General features: G+C 42.3%; 1 protein-coding gene across 1 annotated transcript in view; it reads right to left on the reverse strand.

Annotated features, from left to right (window-relative positions):
- Nucleotides 1-14,517, reverse strand: part of TMEM38A (transmembrane protein 38A) — a 39,452-nt gene that overhangs the window by 19,206 nt on the left and 5,729 nt on the right. The window contains exon 2 of the mRNA XM_018568205.1: nt 18-174. Within this exon, the coding sequence (XP_018423707.1) occupies nt 18-174 (157 nt within the window). The remainder of the gene's footprint in view (nt 1-17; nt 175-14,517) is intronic.

The following is a 14,517-nucleotide window of genomic DNA, read 5'->3' on the forward strand; positions in this document are numbered from 1 at the left end:
ACCATAGATGAACTTACCAAACAGCTGAAGCTAGAAGTATATTGGAATTATTGCTGAAGTAGTGGATGGGTGAATCACCAAGTAAGACATCTGCAAGAATGTAGCTGCCAAAGCAGTAAAGCATTGCACATAGCCAGGAGGCTACTGGACTGTGTCGGGAGAGGGCCACAGCACCTTCACAAGAGAAAAGACAATAGAAGGAATTTAATATCAGAGCTACAAATCATTGAATTTCTCTACCTGAGTGCATCGCCGTTGTCTTATGGCAGGAAGACTATTTTTGTATAATAAGACTTATTTTTATATACTATTGCAGGGTGATGGTCATCTTTAGGGCCTGTGTCAGTGGGCTTATGTTTGCGTCAATTGGGTTTTGCATTCCCATACAAGTCTATGGCAATACAAAACCCGCTTAAAGAATGTCAAATGCAGGTCAGAAGGAGGTCAACTGCAGGTTAAATGTACATGTAAATTAATTCTGAATGAGCCCAGAAGCAGAATGATGTCAAGCTCATTCCATTGATTCAACGCAAGGTCAAAGCCTGTCTACACAGGTCCTAACTGTGCCATCCTTGTGACTATAGACTTTTCCTTCTGCACAGTTATCTACACTATATATAAATTTAATAAGTGTATTCTCATTGTGAAAAAATAATTGCTTTGTTTATATTTACAAAATAAGGAATTGTATACAAAAGAAAAAACAAATTTGCAGCCGAGTAAAGTTTTGCCAACATAGGCAAAGGTCTTTCAACAACTGCAGGCCTGAATATTAACCACTTGATGTCCAGAGCAATTTCTTACTATTTGTGCACACATGATAAAATATACATTTTTGGCTAGCAAACAGCTTCAAACCCCCAAACAATATATGTTCTGAAAGCAGAGGCCCTGTAGAATAATAAAATGCTAGTTGCCATTTTTTATGTCGCACGGTTAAAAAAAATAAACTAAATTAAAATTTAGTGCACAGAAACATAATATAATACCCATTTTTTTGGTAAAATATGAAAGACGGGGTCACGTCGCGTAAATAGCTACCAAACATGTCAAACCTTAAAATTGCGTTTGCACGTGAAGCCGCAAAAAAAGTAAATACCCCAAATTTCCCATAGGGAACATTTTTAATGCTTTTACCGCTCATTCGTTTAGTGCTAACAGTGATTGATGGCCCTAGAATTATTTCTCTCAGTCCCAGGTTCGTGGCAATATGTAACATGTGTAGCGCAATTGTTGTTTTCGCATGTAGACGCACCGACGCCTGTTTCCGTGTTTAGGTGCGTGCACGTGGGGGGCGGGGGACTCTAAAAAACATTTTTTTTTATTTTTCTTATATGTTACTTTCATTTTTATAATTTTTAAACACTTTTTTTTACACTAAGCCTATTGCTATCACATAGGGGGCTAACAAGCACCCCTATGTAATAGCAGATAGTGTGTGACAGGTCCTCTTTATGGAGACATCAGGGGTCTTTCAGAATGTCACCTGGGGACCCCAAAGAAGCTGAGGAAGCATAGATCTGCTTTCCCAGCTTCATCTCCTGGCTCTAAGTCCTGGTTCACACCTAGGCGTATTGCATATGCGCACCTGTCGCACGTTTTTTTTACCGCGATACTTGGCTGTATCCCAATGGAAACGCGCAACAAAAACGGCCCAAAGTAGTACATGTACCTTTTCAGGCGTGGGCCGTTTTGTAGCACGTTAGGGACGGGCTGAAATACGCCAAGGTGTGAACCAGACCCATTGAATACAATGGGATTTAGATGTTTGAGCGTTTTGTAGAGCGTTCGTCGAGCGTAGAACGCGCTACAAAACGTTCAAGTGTGAACGAGGGCTAAGAGCCGGAGACTGTAACGAGTGTAATACACATCACTTCTGGGTCCAGTGATCGGAGCAGAGATCAGCGGCTGGAAGCCGCTGAATCTCTCTCTGATCATTACGGGGAGACCCGCCGAACCTCTCCCGGGCGCCGCACGGGGAAGCTAACGGCGGCCGCGACAGGGGGGGCACCACATGGTACAAACGATCCGGGGGCTGTACAGACGCCGGGTCACTTTTACATTAACAGCAATCGTCTGCTGTTAAAAACGACACCAAGAACATGGCTGCTGCAGCAGTTGTGTCCTTGTTTTACCCACTTCTGCGGGCCGCTGTCTATAGACATTGTGGCCCAGAAGTGGTTAACATTGCATATTACATTCATTGCCTTCATGATCCCTCATATGGCTTAACTTGGCTTGGCAGCAAAAGTGTTAATGAATAACTGTATGAGTGAGAAGTTGCTATGGGAAGACGAAATGGGGGGGGCAGACAGCTGATCCTTCATTATGGGTCTAATTATAGGCAATAGGTCAGGAGAGGGGCAAAGGCTGAGGGACACCTGTCAAAGGCCTTCATAGACAGTTGTTAGGCGAGAAGTGCACTGGACCAAACACATCAACAGTGAAGCAAGACAAACTAAGAAAAACTCTGAGCTAAAGTAATGATATTGTACACTTTTAGAGAAACACTATACCGGACAAAATGGTTTTATTGATATGAGTTAAATATAGCCCTCATTCGCTTAAATATTGTACACTATAGGCACTTAAATGCAATGTATTCAGGGTACCCTGAATTATAACAGGGGCTATATTGGCACTAACACAAGGTCCAGTGTCTCTAAGGGACCCCACTCAAAAGCAATGATTTATTACTTTTTATGAATGTATGAATATTTTTATGAATTTAATGATTTTTTATGAATGTATGACTTTTAGATTTAGGAGAGTAAAGCTTGCCTGATAGGTGTGTTCTATTTTTCATTCATCTAGAGAAGGGGTCTCAAACTCAATTTAGTCGGGGGCCACTGGACACATTTTTTAGTCCTGTGGGGGCCGCTACTATATACGGTACCAGTTTTAATGTATGCACATGTTACAAGCGGCAACTGTCACCGATTCAAGTTAATGATCAGGTGACAGCTGCTGCATGTAAAAGCCGGCACACTGCATGTAATCATATGTGATACGATTACATGCAGTTAGGAATCAATCACTATCCCTGGATACCCAATTGTGTATCCAAAAAGCCCCCAGAACACATATTAAACCTTCCCCCTTCCTCCCAAGCCCCCAGGCACACATAATACACTCCGCTACCTCCCTCCTTTCCTTCCAAGCCCCCTCACCTGCTTGCATCTCTGCAGGCAGGGAGGAGGCACATCATCATTCCCTGGTGATCTAGTGGTGATTAGTAAGGTCTAGTGCAGACCTTACTAATCATCCATCATTCGGCCAGAGCTCAAAACTGACAGAGCTCCGGCTGGTGCTGACAGGAGCAGCTCTGCGGTCTGCATCCGACAGAGATGCAGACCGTGTAGCTGCTCCCGCAAGTAGTGCACGCAGTCCGTGACCGTGTGCCCGACTTGTCAGCTGCCTGCAGGCAACAGAGTACCGGCTTGCGGGCCGGTACTTTGAGACCCCTGATCTAGAGAAATGCTATTATTTATTGCATATCATACTAATAGTACTTTGAAGTTTGAAGAAAATTGTCGACTTTTTAGAAAGTCATCAGACACAATTACTTTACAGAGCATGCTTGAGTATTGCCCAAGTCCATGATAGGTTTATTTTGGCACTGACAATGAGCTAACCAGTAGGCATTACTTTGGAGTGTTGATCTCACAAGAAAGGTTGACTAATGTAAATAGCAAATATTGTACATGGTGTGCGTTTCCCCTTGCTCTCTCAGTTGGACACATCCCATAAATGGGACACAGCGGGGAAAAAAATTGTCCGGGGTTTTAACTTTTTCTTGCTCTATCCAAAATTTAAAAAATTCAAAAGTTTTGGTGAAAGATATACTTTAATGATGTCTTGTAATGCTTTAAAGCCAATGTGTTTTAGTCCTCACACCCAAAGGTGAATGTACCACTATATTTAATATGCTTTGGCTTTATAATCTTTTTCTTTTTTGTAACTTATTGTAACAAATTAATTTCAGCTATGCAACATTTTGACTGTATCTGAGAAGCTTTAGAGCTTTCAGTTAAAAAGAAATTGCAATTTGGCGCCACTTAAGGAACTCGGGGCTTATCTGCCTAAACTTGACCTTGGTGTTCTCAATAGGGTGGAGCCTTTTTATCTTATCTGCTCATCTGTACTATTAGCAACACCACCCAGCATGCTTCAACAATGATTGCAGAAGTTGTGTCAACACAAAAAAGAATGTTACTGCCAATATATACACATTCATGCTGTATACACTAGGTTAATGATAATTTTAACTTGAGCTCATATATAATGATGAATTGCATACTACAGCAGTGAAAATTATTTAGTAGTACAATGAGCTGTCCTCTCCCAGCAGGAGACATGAATATAAAATCTTAAAGTGTGTGGCCAGCCAAACTCTTTAAAGGAGAGTTATGAGGTGAGTGATTTTCACTCAGCCTCATAATCTGAGCCGACCTGTGACAATTAAACTGTCACAGGTCGGCACAGTAGATCGGGTAGTGAGCAAACACATACCGGCGCTCGCTCACTTCTCGATCCTGTGCCGGCAGAGAGCTCTGACAGGGGAGGGACTGGATTCCCCCCACCCCTGTCCGATCCTCCAGCGCTGACTGGCGGAACGGACGAGGGAGGGGGCGGGTACTGCTGGCTCTGCCTCTAGATAGGCAGAGCCAGTTGTCCCTCACGCAGCTGGGTGGATCCAGACATAATTGTCCGGATCCGTTCCAGCTGCAGCGTCTCCGTATACCGCGAGCTGTAGCTAGCAGTATACTGAGCTTTGGGTGACGGGAGGAACGCTAGTTTGTGTCCTCCCGTTACCCTTAGGAGAACTATGGGGAAAAGCCCTGACCCCATAGTTCTCCTTTAATGGAGCACAGGATACCGATCAAAACCTGATATCCTCCTTCATGTTATCCAAAACTTAAATGTGGACATATACTTTAAATTGTTGGAGAGGTATACTGACTTTCAGAGCTGGAAAAACACAATCAGTAGTTTGGGTGGGTGAATGGTATGTAAACTCACATCCATGACCCAGTCATATGATTCCTGTTCAACATCTGGCTTGCTCTGCTGGGTATTGGGCATGCAGATATCTAGAGAAACTTTTAAAGTAAGACCACTAGTCTACAGATCTAGAAAGCTGGTCTCATTTAGAGCTATATCCTCCCCCGTTGCCCTTCAAATGTTTCTAACTTGTAAATGCTCTTGGTCTCATCCAACTCCATTTCTCTACTAGCTTATTTAATTACCTATTATTTGTTATTTTCAAAAACATTTCTGCAATTTAGTCACATTGATGTGTTGTTTTTACTGTTATGGCTTCATACATTCTCTGCAAGTTATAATGCATAGAGACTATCACATAATATGCTGCCCGTCAATGGCAGTATGGAGCAGATCCACCATCCTCCAGTGTTTCAGAACTAATTCAAATGTAATCTCTTTGTAAGCATGGCAACTTTGATTACATGTTGTGTGCAGATCTCCCCCCCTGTAAATCACATTCTTTCTATCGTGTTTGGCTTGCTGCCTTTCCAAGAAGTCCGCACAGGGCACTGTCCTGCAGTGTCCTGTTTTTGCTGTAAGACCTTTCATTTTTAAATACTGATAAAGGATTTAGAGCAACTACAGGGATGCTAAGATGCAGGCTCTCTCTTCTCACAGCACTGGAAATGATCTTGTGATTATAGCAGACAGACCCTGCTTCCTAACAGTCTGTTTAAAGTCGTATTAAATGCTCAAACTCAGCTCAATAACGAATCCAGATCAAACAAATATACATTACATTGTCCAGCAAAGTATTTCTTAAAATTTTTGCCCAAGCACTTAAAGTCATCATGTTTCCAAACAGCTGGCTCCAGCTCTCTCAGCTCGGCTTCTCTGAACTTCATGTCCAGTACAAGATCACAAGGGACAGAACAGTCTCCAGTAGCTTTCCAGCTACTAGAAGAAAAGAGAAAGGAGGAGCAGGGGAGTGGCCTTGCTGTATCTGTGTGATTGAGGAGACACACACAGCTTACTAGCAGACACAAGGGTGGCTCCATAGGACCCTGTAAGAGAAAGGAGCCACCCTTAAACAGGATATCAGGACCAGTGCTCAGGGGACCAGCTGATTTTGCAGGAAACTAAAACCTTTAAACATCAAGAAGCACCATCCATTGTAAGTTATTTTATCAGCATTTGGAATAGCTTAAAATAATTTTGACTTTATTATCACTTCAAGGACGTAACTGCAATGGTCTGTCTCTGTACCTATAAGACAGTATCAGGATACCTGCAATGAAGTTCGCCAAAATCTTTGTAATGTACTGTATATTACTGGGGTTTCTAGTTAAAGCATTAAAGGGTTATTAAACCCTAGCATGTTTTTGCATGTATCTATTGCTAGAAAGCAGTAGATATATGCAAAACGATTACCTTTGTCTCCGCCCCGTGCTGCCGTCCGAACATCTGAAAATTTATCGGGCGGCCGCAAAGGATCTTGGGGCGGGCGCATGCGCAGTTCTGATTTTCGGCCAGGAAGCGAGGAGAGACACAAGGTAAGTCTATGGAGCAGCGATGGATTGGAGACCGGCACCAGGGCTGGAGGGACAGCTAAAAACTACAGGAAAGAAGAAGATGATCGGATTAAGAGTCATGATTTAAGGTAAATCCTTACATTAGCACTGTGGGGGGGACTTTTGCCCTTAATGTCACTTTAAATGAATCAGTATAGTGTGGGAATGCCTTTTCATTTGCATGGAGATTGAACCTTATGGTCTTCCCCTTTTTAGAAGTATCTCTCCTGGTCTGGAGTAAACATAGCAAAGGTTGATGGAATTAAAAAAGCAATTATTAAGTAAAGGATTATTATACATTACAACCTTTTGAAGCAATAGCATTCCTTTAGTTGAAATAGTTTTCTTGCAAACGTCCTTGAACGAAAAGTGACACTATTGACAGACATTCATTGAACTCTCCCTCACTGCAATATATTCTGAATTAAAGTTTAACTCCAGTTAAAAAAAAAACTTTACTCCAGCTATGTATTCATACAAATGTTGTTAAAGGAGAAGTATGAGGTGAGTGCTTTTCACTCACCACATAGTTCTAGCCGACCTGTGACAATGAGACTGTCACAGGTCGGCTCAGTAGATCGGGAGGTGAGCGAACACATACCGGCGTTCGCTCACCTCTCGATCCTGTCACGGCACTCTGCCGTGACAGGGGAGGGGCTGGATTCCCCCCGCTCCGATCCGCCAACGCTGACTGGCGGAACGGACGGGGGAGGGGGCGGGTACAGCTGGCTCTGCCTCTAGATAGGCAGAGCCAGCTGTCAGTAATGCAGCTGGGCAGATCCTGGCACAATTGTCGGGATCCACTTCAGCTCGCGAGCTGCTGTCATAACATCAGCGTTGTAATAGGAATACATACTAGAGTTGTTTTTCATATTGCAATCAAAGCTCACTTGAAAAAAGAAAAATGGATGTAGTGAGTGCTGCCTTCAGTCTGTCCATCACTTTCAACAGCTTCTTGGATTCCCAGTGTGCTTTGCATCTATTTCCCTACTGCTTGATGTGACGCAATCTCAATTTCTCAAGACCACATATACCATCATGCATTGCTGCCAGCAATCACTGATAATGTTACATTGTTCAGACATAGAGTTGTAGTTCACTGCATTGGGGAAGCACAGGTGTGTCACTGCATTGGGGAAGCACATGCTATTGGCATCTTCAAAAAGTAAGTTTACAAACCTATAGATCAATATGGTTATTAGGAGTGTGATAATACATTCAGTATCGAAATACATATTTATGATCATTTTTTGACCTTAGATCCTCTTTAAAGTCCAAGTGAATCCTCTGGCTTTATTAAAGCAATGCAGTCAGGTTGCATTAACACTAATGCATGTGCCTCATTTTTTTATTTTTTTTACCCTGTGCTGACAGCACTGGGAGAGTCAGATTGCCCCTTCCTGACCCAAGCAGCAGCCTAGCTCTCCAACCACCCTCCTTCTTGCCCAAATCCACCTGAACGCTGTTCTAATTAATAGTGCTGCTCAGGGAGCAAGAGATCAACAGTGCTGCTCAAGGAGCAGGAGCGATGTTGATCAAAGCAGTTTAGTAGGGTTTGTAAAACTGCAGGAGAGCTTATGTGAGGGAGAACAGCGGCCTGACCCCCCTTTGTGCTAGCAGCTCAAGGTTCTTTTTAAACCTTTGCTGCAGCGCTTGGCTAATAAAAAATTAACAAGGGGAATATTTATTACTGTATATGCAGCCTGACTGCATTACAGTAAAAAAAAATAAGGGGGTTCAAATGGGCTTAATAGTGAACTCTGGGAAAAACAATTATTGTCTAAATACAAGATGCATGTGTATTCTTGTATAAATCTTGGTGTGGTTTGTGTAATTCTTCCAAATCTGTGCAGCAATTCAATCTGACATTTTTCCTTTGTGTAGCAGCGTCCTGTAATAAAGACCAGTCACTGGTGCTTTTTTCTTGTGCAGGATGATTGGTCTTGTATCCACCCCTCCTGTAGTTTTCTGCAGACAGCCTATAGTGGGTGGGCCTGCTGGATGCCTCTCATAGTTCTGCTCTATGCACAATATAATACCTGGGTTTGTTAGGCATTTGGTGCACGCAAGTTGAGTTATATCAGTTGTGGATATTAAGTAATATATTTCAACAAAAGTTTTGGCCAAGAGTTCAGCTTTAAACGACTGGCTTGGAAAGAATTACAAATAATTACATCAAGAAATGTGCTAATATCCAATCTCTCTATTTTCATTTCATATTCTAAAGCTAAATAGGATGGTATATTCCTCCTCACTCCAAACATTAGTCATCAGACACAACAACACTTTGCATTCTGGGAAAGAATACTATGAATTCTCTGAAGGGTCGAGCGAGGAAGGGGTTTCGATGGTTCGCAGTCATAGCTGCTGATCCTAGCCCCCTGCAGTGCTGGAAGACCAGAGCTGTGGGAAGTATCTGCGTGAGTGGAGGGAAAGTTTCTACACTAAGCATCAGCCACTAGAACATGGAGCAAACTTCATTAAAGGTATGTTATGTCCCCGGTGCTGCATACCCAAAAACTGTACCTAAATTTCAGCTTTAGAGTGGATCCCAATGCAAGCAACTTAATAAATAGTTGAACTACATGCAAGTTTATTATTTTACCCGCCTGAAGATTTTGTGAGTAATCCACCCCTGTCATTAAAGATCTGTAAGGGCAAAATAGTGGCTGGAAGTGCGCAGAAACACGCGCAATGGGCGTCGCACAGAAAGTGATGCTGTTACCTGGTTATGCTTGACATATCAAAATGAGCCTGCCCCTGCTCCATTGCTGATGGTCTTTTCAGCTTGTGTTATTGTGCGCTTTTTCCTGTTAAGATTCCTGTGACCTGCCTGACCTGGTTTGTTTTGGACTTTGCTATTGGATTGCTGCCTGCCCCTGACCTCGGCCTGTTTCTGGACTTTGCTTTCTGCCTCCTGATTTTGTACTCTTCTGCCCGGCTGGCTCCGACCTCTGGCTTTCCTGACCTCGCTCCCGTCTCCTGTTCCTGCTACCACACTATCTGCTCAGTGGACCTCTGGCTTGCTGACTACACGCCATCAGGATGTCTCCTGCACGGTGTCGGTTCCAATCAGTGGCACTCATGCTCCTCGCTGTCCATCTGCTCCCTGTCCCCACCTCCAGGGGCAGAAGGACACAAGTCGCAAGAGAAGCCTCCTCTCTTACCAGGTATGTGACAAGATCACAATCCGCATACAGATCTGCCAGGTCCTAGGAATTCTATTTAAACAATCAATTTACAAAGGGTCATCAGTAGTGATGTGCGTGGACTTGATGAAATCTCAGTTTGCCCAAGTCCACGCAAAACTAGGACTGACACACCCCTTCCCAACCCAATCAGTTTTCCCTTTGTCATGTGTAGCTGTGGGCCAGAGCAGGGAATGCCCCTGCTGTAATTGATTTGGCCACCCATAACTAGTCATCAGCTGGAAAGCATTTGAACATATTGGCAGGAATAGACTATATATTTTCACAGATTCCCGCAGTATCTCTTATACCTACAGATATTGCATTGGCAGGTTGAAATGTCAGCTGCCTCGCCAAAGCTTTTCTTTAAATCTAGCTAATCTACCACTGTTTTATAAACCAAAAAGTCACTGCAAAGGTAAGGTTTTCATATGAATCTCTGGCATCTGAAATCAAGGTGTCCATCCCTAGAGATTTTCTTGCGATCATGGGTTGCACTGTTTTTAAAATTCAAGCAGAAGGATTTGTAGGATTTCACATGCCATTTTACTTTTATCAACATGCCTATTTGTCTTTAATGCACCCTGTAGCATAATTCTTAAAATCCCTACTAGAAAAATTAATCTGGTTTCAAGCTTTAACCTATATGCATGACAAAAAAATACCTGACCAATCAAGAGGCTCAGGAAATAGCCCAGCTCAATCTTTAAAGGAAATGTTGAGATTTGTATATAACCCTATATCACTAAATCATACTGATCATTTTGACATATGGTTTTCACTGAAGGTAACACCTGCTCATGCATTTTGTCCAGGTCAGTGACAAGGTTTAAAAGAGAACTATGGGGTAAGTGTTTTCCTCATAGTTCTCTTTAGGGTCACGGGAGGACATACAGGTGAAACTCGAATAATTAGAATATCGTGCAAAAGTTAATTTATTTCACTAATGCAACTTAAAAGGTGAAACTATTATATGAGATAGACTCATTACATGCAAAGCAAGATAATTCAAGCCGTGATTTGTCATAATTGTGATGATTATGGCTTACAGCTCATGAAAACCCCAAATCCACAATCTCAGAAAATTAGAATATTGTGAAAAGGTGCAATATTCTAGGCTCAAAGTGTCCCACTCTAATCAACTAATTAAGCCATAACATCTGCAAAGGGTTCCTGAGCCTTTAAATGGTCTCTCAGTCTGGTTCAATAGGAATCACAATCATGGGAAAGACTGCTGACCTGACAGTTGTGCAGAAAACCATAATTGACACCCTCCATAACGAGGGAAAGCCTCAAAAGGTAATTGGAAAAGAAGTTGGATGTTCCCAAAGTGCTGTATCAAAGCACATTAATAGAAAGTTATGTGGAAGGGAAAAGTGTGGAAGAAAAAGGTGCACAAGCAGCAGGGATGACCGCAGCCTGGAGAGGATTGTCAGGAAAAGGCCATTCAAAAGTGTTGGGGACTTTCACAAGGAGTGGACTGAGGCTGGAGTCAGTGCATCAAGAGCCACCACACACAGACGGATCCTGGACATGGGCTTCAAATGTCGTATTCCTCTTGTCAAGCCACTCCTGAACAACAAACAACGTCAGAAGCGTCTTACCTGGGCTAAAGAAAAACAGACCTGGTCTGTTGCTCAGTGGTCCAAAGTCCTCTTTTCTGATGAGAGCAAATTTTGCATCTCATTTGGAAACCAAGGACCCAGAGTATGGAGGAAGAATGGAGAGGCACACACTGCAAGATGCTTGAAGTCCAGTGTGAAGTTTCCACAGTCTGTGTTGATTTGGGGAGCCATGTCATCTGCTGGTGTTGGTCCACTGTGCTTCATTAAGTCCAGGGTCAACGCAGCCGTCTACCAGGAGATTTTGGAGCACTTCATGCTTCCTTCCGCAGATGAGCTCTATGGGGATGCTGACTTCATTTTCCAGTGGCACCTGCCCACACTGCCAAAAGCACCAAAACCTGGTTCGATGACCGTGGGATTACTGTGCTTGATTGGCCAGCAAACTCGCCTGACCTGAACCCCATAGAGAATCGGTGGGGCATTGTATATAGATGGGTGTGCAGCGCTCGGGGTCACCAATAGGGTGATCAAATACGTAATTAAGTGTTAACAAAACAACATGTAATCAAAAAATTCAATACCACGAACAACCAGGAAGTACAGGATATCCACACGCTGCCTGTGAGCGGCCGATTTATTCGTTTTTAAATGTAAGTGACTACTTTTTTTCAAATAAATGTTGATGTCGACTACACTATGAGGAGTTTTTTATTTTTTATTTTTGCTAAATACTGATCCATGTGATGCTGATGTGACGGCTGCTGGGACTACTTATTGGCTTCTCATCTCTTTTGCCTACAAACACCGTGGGTCTGGTGAGTGCGCATCCCAGAGGGGAGTTTTGTCGTGGACACTTGGTGTGGGAAAAAGATTAAAGTGACATTAAACCCTCAGATTTTTTAACATAAAATAATACTGTAATGTGCGCCTTACTGTAATCCATGGTTGTTTCCCTTCTCTTTGCTGCTCCTCCTTTTAAATTTGTATCTGTTCTCATGCTGGGCAGAACTTCTGTTTTGCAGCAGACTGCCTTGGCCCGGGAATGGATATACGGTGTCTGTGTATAAGATTGTATAGGTTTGTAACCTGAGCCAGCACTAGAGGAAGAGGCCCTGAGCTGAAAAGGGAAGTTCTCCCCAAGCATGAGAAGACATGAGGATTTAAAAGGAAGAGCAGCAAAGAGAAGGGAAACAACCATGGATTACAGTAAGGCGCACATTACAGTATTGGTTTATGTTAAAAAATCTGAGGGTTTAATGTCACTTTAAGCTTTTGTTTGAAGCTTGTTTTCATCATCAATACATCATATACACTGGGATTCTATAATAGTTTCAGACTCACTTGGTGATTTATCACTTTAATTGATGATTTTGAGCTGATTTGTTGTTTATCACTTTTATTGATAATTTTTGTATTTGATGACGTTTGATTACAACAAAGAATTTTTTTTATTTTTTATAAATTCTTTATTTTTCAGATTTTCAAAAGTTTACACAATACATGAGAAGGGCAGTGCTAAAAGATATTCAGATTACATTCTTTGCATGTAGGGTCCAACAGAGTCAATTCAGTACTATCAAAACGCATTATTAACCATGCAAGCACCAAAAGAAAAAGGTAATAAATAAAAAATAAAACTAAATCAAAAAGAAGGGAGAATAGAATAAAGAAGGGAGCAGCAGCATTCTAACTCATGTGATAGGGTTAAGAGGAGAAACTCAATTCGTGGGCTACCCATACTATAATTTGGAGCATCTATTAATCATGGCGCCCCCACATTTAGTATAAGAAAGGGTTATATATCAAAAGACACATGAGTACGGGGAGCCAACTTATATCTCGAGATATTGGGCAGGTAAAAAGGGATGGGGAGTGAGGACAGAATTGAGTAATTTGTTAACGGCCAGTAAAGAGGCATAAAGTCTAAGTAGATGGGGGGTGGGAAACAAAGGCAAGATAGATAAGAGGGACGGAATGGAGCTAGGACAGGGCTAAGTATATTAAAGTCCCCAGTCCCCGTCATGTTTTCCAATTACACTCCAAAGGTAAGGTATTCAGGTGACCTCACAAACTCCGTCCAGGGGAACAAAGAATTTTATAATAAGGCATAATTTATTTCATACACTTGTACACAAAGTGACATTTTCATCTATTTTTTATTTCATTGGCTATCACTTCAGTATGTTAATAATGATTGCAAACACCTATTTAATTTTTTGCATTTTTTGATTACATGTTGTTTTGTTAACATTTAATTACGTATTTGATCACCCTATTGGTGACCCCGAGCGCTGCACACCCATCTATATACAATTTGACCTCAGTGTCCCGAGCGCAGCAGATTTTATTAATATTACTATTTTAAATATATTATTTTTTATATTATATTTATATCCAAAAGCGCGGATTATATATATTTTAATCTATGGGACGTGACCCAAAGCATACTGAGAGTGCCACAGCCGGGATGGATCCTGACAATACTGTCGAGATCCACCCAGTTGCATGAGTGACAGCTGGCTCTGCCTACCTAGAGGCAGAGCCAGCTGTGCCCATCCCCTCCCACGTTCGTTCCTCCACTCAGCGCAGGAGCAGGGAGTGGGGGAAATCCCTGCGGGGAGCGCTGACTGAAAGTCACCAATTTCTGCAGGGAGATGATCATAAAGTGAGTGAGGTTATGTGCTCACCCACTTCCCGGTCAATAGAGCCGACATGTGACACCTGCGGAATCGTGCCACTGGCAGCTGAAAGTATTTAAGCGAGATAGCATCCCAAACTCCCTCCTGCCCACAGTGTATTTTTTTCCCATTTGTGTATATTATTTTAAATTAACCACTTCAAGACCAGGTGTTTAGACCCCCTTCCTGGCCAGGCCATTTTTCAGTATTCAGCGCTGCGATACTTTGACTGATGTTTATTCCGTCATGCAACGCTGTACTGAAATGAATTTTACACCATTTTTTGGGGACAGATAGAGCTTTATTTTGGTGGTATTTAATCACCACTGGGGGTTTTATTTTTTATTATAATTAGGAAAAATTACTGAAAATTATTATGTTAGGAAACATTTATTATTACCCAGTTTTTTGGTCAAATATAAAAGATCGGGTCACGTCGGTTAAATAGACACCAAACATGTCAAGCTTTAAAATTGCGCGCACCCGCGACATCGCAGAAAACGACCGCAACCAAAATTAGCCATAGGCG

Source organism: Nanorana parkeri, unplaced genomic scaffold (genome assembly GCF_000935625.1).
Source record: "Nanorana parkeri isolate BGI_ZX_2015 unplaced genomic scaffold, ASM93562v1 scaffold1154, whole genome shotgun sequence".
NCBI lineage: Eukaryota > Metazoa > Chordata > Amphibia > Anura > Dicroglossidae > Nanorana > Nanorana parkeri.